Source organism: Lipotes vexillifer, unplaced genomic scaffold (assembly GCF_000442215.2).
Source record: "Lipotes vexillifer unplaced genomic scaffold, Lipotes_vexillifer_v1.1 scaffold782, whole genome shotgun sequence".
In the NCBI taxonomy this organism is placed as follows: Eukaryota; Metazoa; Chordata; class Mammalia; order Artiodactyla; family Lipotidae; genus Lipotes; species Lipotes vexillifer.
Genome location: NW_006791339.1, coordinates 446,129 through 458,517, shown reverse-complemented (window position 1 = coordinate 458,517; position 12,389 = coordinate 446,129). Strand labels below are relative to the sequence as shown.

General features: G+C 44.9%; 2 protein-coding genes across 2 annotated transcripts in view; one reads left to right on the top strand and one right to left on the bottom strand.

Annotated features, from left to right (window-relative positions):
• SGPP2 (sphingosine-1-phosphate phosphatase 2) overlaps positions 1–759 on the top strand; it is a 129,074-nt gene extending 128,315 nt beyond the window's left edge. Inside the window, exon 5 of the mRNA XM_007464337.1 lies at positions 208–759. Within this exon, the coding sequence (XP_007464399.1) occupies positions 208–759 (552 nt within the window). The remainder of the gene's footprint in view (positions 1–207) is intronic.
• An 11,244-nt stretch (positions 760–12,003) lies between these two features.
• The window catches only part of FARSB (phenylalanyl-tRNA synthetase subunit beta), a 67,118-nt gene continuing 66,732 nt past the window's right edge, over positions 12,004–12,389 (bottom strand). Inside the window, exon 18 of the mRNA XM_007464336.1 lies at positions 12,004–12,155. Within this exon, the coding sequence (XP_007464398.1) occupies positions 12,004–12,155 (152 nt within the window). The remainder of the gene's footprint in view (positions 12,156–12,389) is intronic.

Here is a 12,389-nt window from a genome sequence, read left to right as displayed (position 1 = left end):
CACTTTGTTATACAGCAGAAACTAACACACCATTGTAAAGCAGTTATACTCCAATCAAAAAAAAAAAAAAAAAAAAAAAAAAAAAAGTATTATAAAACAGTACAAAAATTGTATTTTAAATGTCAGATCAATTATATTTGAATCAAAATTATACCTGTATACAGGGGAGCACTCATCTGACGTACGTCATCCATTTCTCTCCCGCAGGATGTGCTGGGTGGCATCCTGATCACCGCCATCCTCATCGTCCTCACCTACCCCGCCTGGACCCTTATCGATCGCCTGGACTCGGCCAGCCCCCTCTTCCCTGTGTGTGTCCTGGTGGTGCCATTCTTCCTGTGTTACAATTACCCCGTGTCTGATTACTACAGCCCGACCAGAGCGGACACCACCACCATCATGGCTGCCGGGGCTGGGGTGACCGTAGGATTCTGGATCAACCATTTTTTCCAGCTCGTGTCCAAGCCCACGGAATCCCTCCCTGTTATTCAGAACATCCCACCGCTCACCAGCAACCTGTTAGTTTTGGGTCTGACCAAATTTACCGTGGGAATTGTGCTGATTCTCCTGGTTCGTCAACTTGTACAAAATCTCTCGCTGCAAGTGTTGTACTCCTGGTTCAAGGTGGTCACCAGAAACAAGGAGGCCAGGCAGAGGCTGGAGATCGAAGTGCCTTACAAGTTTGTCACCTACATGTCAGTTGGCATCTGTGCTACCACCTTCGTGCCAATGCTACACAGGTTTCTGGGATTACTGTGAGGCTGAAGTGGTCGGAAATTAGCTCACTAGACATGAGAGCAAGACATCAAAAAGTTGTTGAGTGGGGAAGTTTTGACAACACATTTTTCTTTAAAAAAAAACAATTCCCTAAGTCACATGTCTGTTTTGCTGATACCTGAGATATATGTTGCTGCTTTATGGAAGGAAAAATGGTCTCACGGTGACCACTAGCCTGTAAGCGTCATGTTGCAGATGAAGCCAGGCAAACCCACAGCTGAGTTCTTTAAGGCGCCCCACCCCGTCCATTACTTGGACTTTGGACCAGTCCTGGGCTGGCAGGAGTTGTGGCCTGGCTTAGGAACGGCCACAGGCCCCCCTGGGTTCTGGAGAGCCTAAAGAGACGGGCATGATCCAGGAGGCTGGGCGTCGGGCGTTCCTTTTCAGTTGTGACCTTGCCCAGCACTGAGTCTCATTTCCAAAACTGGAATGTTGGTCCAAGAGAAAGGGTGGCGCCACGTGAAACTGCATTCCTTGGACAGGGCGACTTTCTGGTCACGATGATCACATTAGACAGTGCCTGCTTGGGGGGAAAGAGCACTGTGAACGTCGCTGGGAAGCACGAAAGGTGGGGGCAGAGCTGGCGAGGTCACGGGCATGAGCCTGCTTTCCTTATGCATCCTGGTCTCTGTCGGGTGCATACTGAACAGGGATCCTCTCCTCGTTCGTACACTTTGCAAGATTCCAGGCACCATTTCTATCCTCTTCTGACCCATGAACCCAACTGGCTGCTCCCTTCTCACCTCATCTGGGTTCCTCTGAGTGTCCTGCTCTCTCCTGCATCAGAGTGACTTGGGACAAGCCCTCTGCTCTGCTTCAGCTTTTTTGCTTCCTTACAGACTGGGAAGACAGTGTCATCTGTCCGTGAAAGTGGATCAGTAGAAGAACGGATGAACATAATCCTTCCTGGGGCCTGACAGAGGGAATAGGCCTCCCTCCCTGACACCGTTCCTCCACTTAGTTACCTTTCCTAAATCTGTTTGCTCATCTGAATAGAAACAGTGGCTCCCTTTCCATCTTCCCACCTCTTGGCAATTTTAAGGGTAATTAATGCGAGAACACCATCAGCCTCTCTTAGGAAAACAAGCCAACAAAATACAACACCCTTTAAATCTCGGGAGAGTCCTTAGACTTAGGAAGGTGGTCATTATGCAGACAACCCCCTGCAGGGGTTCCTCTTCAGTTCTTAAGAATGAGGAGGAACAGGTATCAACAATGTTCTTAAAAGTGAGTATCAACATGTAATTAACAACGTGTGTAGTGCCTGAGCTGCTGAAGCCAACGATTTATAACCCTCATGCATCCTCACCATGCACACACTTTGGGGGAAAATTAGCCTGCCTGGAGAGTTAGGCCCTTACCTCTGCATCCAGCGTGAAAACTGAACACCCGTTTCTCCTGATTTTGAATACGCACCCTGGCCTTTTGGTTGTGATGATCTTTAGTATTTGACTTAATGCTCCAGTTTATTGAAAAGAATAATTGTAAGACATCCCGTTTTTCCTTCAAATTCTTCTGACATTTTTCAATGTTAGAAGGCAGGGGTCAAAATGACCTGCCGTTTGCCTGTTTTTAGATCATACTCTGACCAGTATTTGTGGCACCGTGATGGGGAGATGCCCCAGCTCACGGGCACCCCTGCCCTAGGCCGCCCCACAATGCACTACATGGGGCACTTCCCTGTACCTCCGTCCCCACAGTCTGCCAAACCCGAGGTCACAGTGCTAGCTAATATTTACGCGAAATGATTTTAGTTGATTTCTCTGAAGCCAACTAGCAAAAAGGACCAGCCTTTTCCACTTGTATCTTTTGAGAAGGGCCATAATTACTGTCACAGCAGTGGGTGTGGGTGATTCATTTGTGTGTGTGTAAATTTTACTGATGTCCTTTCGTTTTAAGTCTCAACAATAGGATTGCGATCAGCTGTATTATATATTTAAGGCTGTATTTACACAATTTGGATTGAGGATGAATATGTTAGCCACAGCTCGTTAAAGAAAGACCCATGGATTTGTCATGGTCGCTTTTCAAAGTCTCTTGATATAGCATCTGAAGAATAAAATGTGCATATTGGTGAGGCCAAACTTAGTTTTTGAGCACTACAGCTCTGTGGCTTAGAAACTGGTTGGAAAAGTCCTTGCCTGATTCAAACTGCAGCTTGGCCAGCCCTCTTCATTCACTTCACACAGCGCTTCACTCTGTTAGACCCTCACACCCTCTCAGTCACACACACACACACACACTTGCCCCTTCAAAGACTGCCTTCTGTCTCTGACCTTTGGATTTTTCTCTCTGGGGAAAGACTGCCCCCTGCTGGCTTGCGTCAGGCTTGGTCCAGAGCCTCTCTCTTGAGCGGGAGTCCTGGAGATGAAGTTTCAGAATCCAGCTCACCGTGATGTATCCAATTTAAGCTTAGGACCGGCGGTCTGGCCAGTCCTGAACTTGGAAATGGTGGCAGCAGAGCCCTCGGGGTCGTTGGCCCCTCCAGGAAGAACACACGCCCTGTTCCTGGCGGTCCTCATTCCTGCCCCCAGCCCACCACCTCTCTGGACCAGGACTTCATCCTGTGACTGTCATTTTAAACAGCCATCATCTCAGGCCAGCTTTGCTCGGACTTGCACCCTAACAGAATATGCAAAAGAAAACGCAGACGAGACCATGAATTAAAAACCCTAAACAGCTGAAATCGCCCCTCCACGTGCCTGCAGAGCACAGTGTAGCACAGGATTTTCTTGCCCAAATAGGCGACTTATGCTTCCCGAGTGTAACCAAAGCATGTGGTGTTTCGGGGCCATAGGCTCCGGGTTTCTATTTTGGAAACTTTCAGCTGTCTTGCTTATGTACCGTATGTAAATTTATTCTTTTAAAATAAAATCATTTTTCTTTGATTAAGATTTATTAAATGCTTTAAAAGCCCAGTGTTCTGCTACCTTGGAATTTTTTTCCCTAGATCTTTTCGCCCCAGATCCTCAGGGTTCATGCGACCTGAGTTGAGAAGAGGCGACAAAAATAAACAGGTGACTGTACAATTCTCTATCGCTGTCATGATTCAGTCACATGCAAATGTTGGTGAGCATCATAGCAGCCACAGGTGTGATGAACAGGAAGTAAGTGGTAAGACTGCATGCTTAATTACCCTCCTTCAACTCCTTGATACTAAAGTGCATCCTCTTACCATACTTAGAGATAAATGTCACTATGTACTGAAAGGTAAATGTTAAAGGTGAGGCTGGTAAAGGTAAGTAAAACAGATGAGTATGTTTTACAGATGAGTATGTTGTCTGCTGAACAAAATGGACATGACCGCATTTCACATTCACATCATTGCAACGATATGCTCTGCCTTTAAGCGTCCCTTGCTATTTGAAATGGTGCCAAAAGCTGATGACGCTCTTATTTGCAAGGCTGAGGCTAGGGCCTATTTGTACCTTGAATGCTGTGTATTTCATAATACCTAATATGCTGCATACTTGAGGCCTGATGAGACCTCATCTGCCCTGTGGAGTTCTCTCCAGAGGGAAAAGATAACTTTGTAGTGTGAATTGAGAAGAGGGAGAGAGGAATTCCAGCTTTGAGGTCTGACTCAAGGGAGGCTCGTGGGAAAAGCAGTGTGTGAGCCAGGCTTAAAGAACAGATGGGGTTTGCACAGGGATGTGATGCACAGTAGGTATGAGATGGTACTCCATGGTGAGGGCACAGCTTGCCAGAGACACTTCTCCAAAAACCTCCAGCTCTAACAAACAGAAGACAGACCACACCCGTGCTGGTGAGTGTGTGTGGGAATAACAGTGGTGGCAGGGGTGGGATAAACGGTGAGCAAGGGGCTTTGATGTTGCAGAACCGAATCACGAGAACAGGAAGGAAGCAGAAGCTCTTTAGTCCCTTTCCTTGCTTCCACATGGGACCATCCAGAGGAGGTGACATCTACAGGTATTAGTCTCCTTTCATTGTTCCTCATTCGAATATTTACCCGTGGGTGCCTTCCCCTTCTGCCGTCTCTGAACCTGTCATTCCCACGTCCTCAGTCTGCGCCCTTGGTTGCCCGTGCCTCTTCCCTCTTCTCTTTGCTCAGGTCCCTGATGCAGTCCCATGAAACTTCATTTTAAAAACATTTTACCACGATCCTGGCTCTTTCCAGGACCTGTAAATACTCCATGTTGCTCTTTGATGATCAAGAACCAAGCCCTGTTTCTCGAGTAAGAGAGAGGTTAACCAGAAACAAGTGGGATGTGAGTATAGACGTATCTCGTTTTACGGGATAGATGTTTTCCTAAAAGCTGCCTGTGTTTTGATTGTTTAAATGTGAATTTTAAGTGCACTGAGGGATTTGCTGTTTAAAAATCATATGGCAGTTCTTCATTTCTGTAAACATAAGGCTCCTTAATGGATTATTTGGGATACACCACACACGCATTGTTTTCTTCTAGTGGGGCACACCTGTAGTGCAGACTTTTTACAGGATGCATACTAAGAAGAATGAGAGCTGAATGTGGACCATGAACAGAATGTTAAATTCTTAAAACTGTAGCCTCATGAGCCAAGGGAAATCTATATGAAGCCAAAATCCTTTTTCCTCTTCCACGCCTGTCTGTATAGCAAGCAAAAGCCAGCAAGACAAGCAGGGATGTAGCTGGACTTCCGGCTGGGACGCTTCTTTGCTGCACACACTCAACACACCTGCTGGCAGCTGTAGCTGGCGCTCTCGCTATGACATCAGGGTCCCCTTGGTTGGAGCACAAGCCAGATTCTTTCTCAATGGAGAGGTTCAAAGAATGTCAATGCCTCTTCAATACACACAAAGCCAGCCTTAGAGCACTGCGGGTGGGGCAGGGTGACAGTTGGTACTGCCATCATGTCATCTACCTGCATCCGTGAGCCTACATAGGAGCCAGGATCTCCTGGGCTTCCAGTCTGCAGTGTCTTGTGGGAAGCAGGTGGGTGACCCTGTGACAGGGGAAACTGTGCACAGGGCACACTAAACACAGACCATTTTAGCCATCTTAATTAGGTACTGATAAAAATATTTGGCTGGAGAACTATCTTTGCTGTGGGGGAATAAAACCACAGCTTAACGTCAATTCTTCATGAAGTGAGTCAATCAATTCTGCTGCTATTAAATAGGTAATAGTAATTTCATCAGGGTATCCCTTTCTACTTTATCTCCAACATCATGGTTTTTTTCATTGATAGAAATTCAAAATATCCATCTTCCACGTCTCTACTTGTTCAATCTTCGCTCTGGCTTCTTAAAGATATGGGATAGAGTTATAATATCCTTGTCTATTAATTTTATCAGCTACGTAATTTTTCAGTCTGTTTTTTATTCATTTTTCCCCTTCCTATTGGTTGTATTTGCCACTTTCTTTGCTTGTCTGATAATTTTTTTTATTGGACGCCAGATACTGTGAAGTTGACAGTGTTGGATGCTGGATATTTTTTTATCACTATACATATTCTTTGTTCTAGGATGCAGTTCATTCCTTGGAAGTAGTTTGATTCTTCTGGACCTTATTTTTAAGCTTTATTGGTTGAACCAGAGTAACGCTTAGTCTCGAGTTGGTCTCCCACTCCGAAGGCAAAGCCCTTCTGGGTACTCTCCCCACGGTTTCCAAGGTTTGCTAGCTCCGGCCCGCCTCGTGTGGGCTCCCAGGGCGGTTCCCTCACATCTGTGGATGTTACAGGCGGTCTTCTCTTCCTGAGCAGTTCCCTCACATGCACGCACTGGCAATGCTCAACTTAAGACTCAAGGGCGAGGCCTCTGCCTATCTCTCCTCGGCTCTTTCCACTTCCCTAGCCGCTTCGGCCCTTCTTTCCCTTCTAGCCGCTTCGGCCTCTGTGGACTCCCAGCTCCATCTCCTCAACTCCTGGAGACCTCCGACCTCCACCTGGGTCCCCACTGCTGCACCACAGCCTGGACTCTCTCCAAGCCGTAAGCTGGAGAATCACAGGCCTCACCTTGTTTCTTTTCTATCTCTCGGGGAATCACTGGCCTTCGTTGCCTGGTGTCTAATATGTTGAAAACCATTGCTTTACGTATTTCATTTGGATTTGTAGATGGGCAAGCAAAGGAGGAAAATGTTCCTCGGGAAGAAGGAAGTAAAGACTACATGTATGGATCAACCAGGATGCAAGACGCTGAACTAACTTGAAGACTGGAGAGGAGGTCAGTCAGCTCCAGCCGATCCATGCTTGTTTTCATTATGCTCCAGAACAAACCCTGTCCAGGGCCTCTCCGTGACAGTGGTGCTCAGTGTCTCCCACAGATTGTCTCACCTACACGATCTCTCTCCTCCCTACAGCATGGTTTGCTATTGGGGCACCTTTCCGTCTGGCTTATTTTGCTTCATCTGCCACAGGCTCACTTCCAGTGCTCCGTGTTTAAACGTTGTGCTCGAAAATCACAGCTAAGAGATCTCCAGCGAATCCCGTCCGTCTCTGAGTAGCCTTTCAGCACCAGTGTGAATGTATACACGGGTTTGCCTCCGTTACAACTGGTTTCTTGCTGGCCCTAAGTAGGTACTCATTTTAGGGGTGGGTGGAATGTAGGAAATTTCTTTTTCTACCGGGTTTGGAACCAAGCAGGCACATGTCCTCAACATCCTCACTTTTCTGTCTTAAAGAAAGGGCAGATTTGCTTTGCATGTCTGACAAGCACCTCCTAACACCTGGGAGGGGTGGGGGAGGGCTTTTTCAAAATGTGTTCTAATGCAGAACATGTCATGTTCCTGATTTCCTTAAACAGAGACAATCAAGCCCAAACCTATGGATGAGGCGTGAACAACTTGAGTGTGGGCCTCGAGTGTATTTTTACTGCACTGCATGGCTCACATGAGGGAGAAGAAACAGGGCTTTAGCCATACATAATTCAGTTAAACCCTCTGCTGGAGGTGTTTGTTCAACCCACAGTCTACATGTTTACAGTCATCCTTTCTGTTTACTAGAAAGTTGAAGGTGGGCAGGAAACCTGAAAACAAAGCAGGCGGTAGTGGAAATGAAAATCACCCGGACTATTGTCAAGTACTTGCCACGTGGCTCCTCTCCCTTTGTCCAAGGAGGCCAATTGCCCCACATGGACTCTGGTCAGGGGCCTTAGGGAGCTGCTCACAGATTGTCCCAGAGGTGAGCCCTGCCTTGAATCTGATTACGTATGCCATCCTCTACTTTTTTTTTTTTAACTTTTTTGCTTGTTTGTTTTAATTTATCTATTTCTTTTTGGCTGCATCGGGTCTTTGTTGCTGTACGCGGGCTTTCTCTAGTTGCAGCGAGCGGGGGCTGCTCTTTGTTGTGGCGCGTGGGCTTCTCATCGTGGTGGCTTCTCTTGTTGCGGAGCACGGACTCTAGGTGTGTGGGCTTCAGTAGCTGTGGCTCACGGGCTTAGCTGCTCTGTTGCATGTGGGATCCTCCCAGACCAGGGCTCGAACCCGTGTCCGCTGCATTAGCAGGCGGGTTCTTAACCACTGAGCCACCAGGGAAGCCCCATCCTCTACTTTAAAAAAAAATTATATACATAAAATTATTCAAGCTCCTTATAGTAAGTCACAACTCAGAAGATCAGATGTCAAATGCTTTTCTTATTTAGAGGAAATATTTTGCTGAAGGCAGTTGTATTGCTTTAAGGCCACCTGTTTGCTTTTGGATGAAACAGACAAAAGAGCCAAGTCAATACCAAGCACTGGGGTCAGTGACATTTACAGGAAACACCAAGCACAGAGGCTAACACTGAGCCAAAAGATTGTGTGTGATAAGCCCATCACTACTGAGGGCAGAAGCAGTGGCTAGGCGAGCTGGTTCCTAGTTAGGCTACTCCTATGTAAGAGGTAACAGCAGAATTTCATATGCCCTGCATTGAGAAATCGAACGTACTGAGGTTATATACTGCTCAAGAACAAAAGTCACATTTCTATTCAAATATCTAAGACAACACCAAATGTGGGTATAGTCTTGCATCTTTAGGGATGGTTTTTCATGGTCCCTAAGCCAGTGCTGTTTTAGGGGGAGGCATATGGAAGTCCACTGGAGCACTCATTGTAATTGCAGAGTTGGCAACAACAGAAGGTTCATCAACAGAGGAACAGAACAGCTGGACAAATTATGGACATCCATGCAATAGGATTTGTATCATTTAAAAGGTAGGTAGGTCTAAAGGTACTGGCCTGGAAAAATGGGACATATTAAGTGAAATGTCATGATATGCACTATAGAAAATAGAAACCAGTAAGTAAAGCATGACCCCAAAACTGTGAGCATGTGTATGGGTCTGACTGTCTAAGGAAAATGTCAGGAACAACCTGAACTGTTAACAATGGTTAGTTACTTTAGAGGATTGCGGGAGGAAGGGTAAATTAGGTGGGGATGGTCTTACTTTGTACAGTTTTATAAGTAGTGAAGTTTTAATTTTTTGTTTTTTAGTATTTTATATATAAAAAACAAAACTGGTAAAAAAAAAACCAAAAAACTCAACGTTTGGGTAAGTAGGTAAATGACGCCAAATATCGAGTGATCCATGGGCTCTATGTCACTAGGTGTCACAAACCCACTTTTTAGCCATGTGACATCTGGGCACATTATTAATCTCTCTGTCAATTGTTCTCATCCTATAAGGGAGAATCCCTATTCTAACTCCCTCCTACAATTGTTAAACCAAGAAATTAAAAATGTTGAGACAAAATCACACGTGAAAATACTTTATAAACCGAAGAGTAATGCAGGAATGTCAGGCTGTAGAAGTTATCTGTAAGCTAGAACAGGAATCAATTATACCTAATTTCTCTTTTAATACGAGGGCTCCCAGTTTCTACTACATAGGTGTGTCTTCTCCAGTAAAAGCTTTCTGGCAGGCAGTGCCCACAGACTGCTCTGGCTCCAGTTCAAATGCCTCACGGGGACGAGTGTAAGACGAGCTGGCTGTGGAGCCTCCACTCATAAGCCGAAGATTCGTTTCTTCTTCTCGTGTACCCGATATTGTTATTCTTCCTGCTGTCTCCCGCTTCAGAGGGCAGAAACCTCCCCATGACGGATGGAGTTGATCTTTCCTCTTTCATGCTGGGATATACAGTTAGGTATCACTGGGTTTTTCATTACAAGTTGTTTCTGACCATCCAAAAATTACCCAGGTGGCTGGCTGCTAACAGAACTAATGGCTCCACCCACTTCAACAATGGCTATCACATGACTCACAAACCCTGATTTCAATCAACCCTGATTTCAAGCGAACTTGAAACTAGGGGAGAATGTCTCACTAATGGTAGTGGACCAGTAAGCAAGCCATCATGTGCAGACATGCCGATTCTAAAATTCATGCTCTTTTACCCTTTGTGTGCATCTGCTGGTGTTCGTATTAAAATACAACATGTTGCATTAATTTTTCTCTCCCAGCTTTACTGAGGTGTAACCTACATTTTAACTACCTCCTTAATTAAGGTATAGATATTTCCATCACCCCAAAGAGTTTCCTCTCAACTCTCTGCAGTCAATTTCCCTTCCACAGGCTCTAGCCAGTCAATCTGCCTTTGACTTTTCTAGAACTTCCTATAAATGGAATCCCTTGTGTCTGGCTTCTTTTACTTAGTGTAGTGTTTTGAGATTCATTCATGCTGTTCTGAGTATCAGTTGTTGGTATTTTTTTGGCTGAGAAGCATTCCATAGTATAGATATACTATAATTTGTTTATCCATTTATCTGTTTGAGTAACACTGCTGTGAACATTTGCATAAAAATCTTTGTATGGCCATACGAGTAGAGTAAACCTAGGAGTAGAATGGCTAGATGGCAGATGTGTGTTTCATGATTTAACATATTGCAAAACTATTTTCCAAAGTGGCTGTATCACTTTACATTCCCACCAGCCACACATGAAAGTTCCAGTCTCATCGACACTTGGTATAGTCAGTCTTTTTTATTTTGGCCATTTTAATTCGTATTTTTTAATTTGCATTTCCCTGATGACTAATGATGTTGAGCATCTTTTCATGTGCTAATTTCATTTATCTTCTTTTGGGAAATGTCTGTTCACATCTTTTGTCCGTTTTTTAAAAACTGGGTTGTCTTAAGTTATAAGAAATCTTTATGAATGTTGGACACAAACCTTTTGACGAGCATTATTTTTAATGGGCGTATCTCACTTCATTACTGAAATGTAAGGATCAGCTTACAGTGGGATTGGGAAGGAAGAGATGGCAGTCTGTACGTTCACTAATCTTGCTAAGCTGGACACTGCTGCCCTGGTTCAAGGTAGTAATATAGTCTTAGGTGCAGCAAAAGCTCCATAAATGTAATTCTTGTCTATCCTTATTAGCTATTTCTACAGGGACTTACTTTGAAGTTGCTTTACAGTTTATCGTGTTTCATATCATCTCAATAGTAACTGAGAACTTTTCTCAAACGTTACACCCAGCTTTTTTCCAATACATGGTACCTACTGGAGGATTCTAGATCATTAGGAGGTTAAGACAAGGCAGACTGGCAGAAGCTTAGCTTCAGAGAAGGAGAGACCTAATACCTCCGTATAAAATAAGACAGAGAGTAGTAGCTCTATTAATTATTTAAAACCATGATTTTATAACACAACAATAAAATGTATGGCCTAGGGCAAAAATAAGTTCTTCATTGTTTCCTAATGTTCATAGTGCACTGGTACCAGTGCGTCCCTTTTAACTCTTCTAGCAGAATGAATCTGTGCTGTGTGTCCACAAACCCCATCTCTGAGTATCACAGAGTAGCCAATACTGATGCACCCTCAAATATTTTGAATACATGTGCATTTTTCTTTCACTTTAAGATGACTTCAAAGGCTGTAACTATTAGACCATCACTAATTCTTAAAAGTTTTCTAAAAATGCTGTTATTGTTTCCCAGTGAGGAACATGGATCAAACATAGAAAATAAGAACTAAAAATTCTTAATCTCGTACGTGTGCTCTAATCAGCTATCTCATTTCATCAGGGAAAAGAACAGGATTCTGTCCTGCAGACGTGATGGTGAGAGGCTCTATGTGTGGAGAGCTGCTCTGTTTCTCAGAACAGCTCCTGGCCCCCCACTGGGCTCTCATGGACAAGCTGGCCTGATGCGGGGATGGCAGTACCACCCACGGAGCCAGACACTGCTTTCTACTTTATTCAACATTAATGCACAAGCACAAGTGGACTTACTTACTGTGGGGACAACTAAAGGGCACCTAGGAGGAGAGAGGGACCCTCGGGGCGAGAACCACACAACAGAGACCCATCTTCACAAAAACGGCTCAATGTTGATTTCCACGCAGGAGCAGGGCATGGTCAGCTCAAATTTGGTGATAACATCAGGATGAAGGACCCCCAGCTTCCCGATGCTCTGACCCCGGGCAAAGATCTCAGCACATCGCCCGGGGAAGAATGCAGGGCCTGAAAAACAGGGAGAGAAAAATCAGCGTTTCTCCTGGAAAAAATGTCTATTGACATTTAACACTGAGAGCTCACTAGTCTACTTTGAAAAATGACTATTCTTCTTTAAACTACTGGCCATGAAATAAGAGTGCTCCCTCACACTTTCTGGTCTTAAAAAGAAGCATTTGAGGGCTTCCCTGGTGGCGCAGTGCTTGAGAGTCCGCCTGCCGATGCAGGAGACGCGGGTTCGTG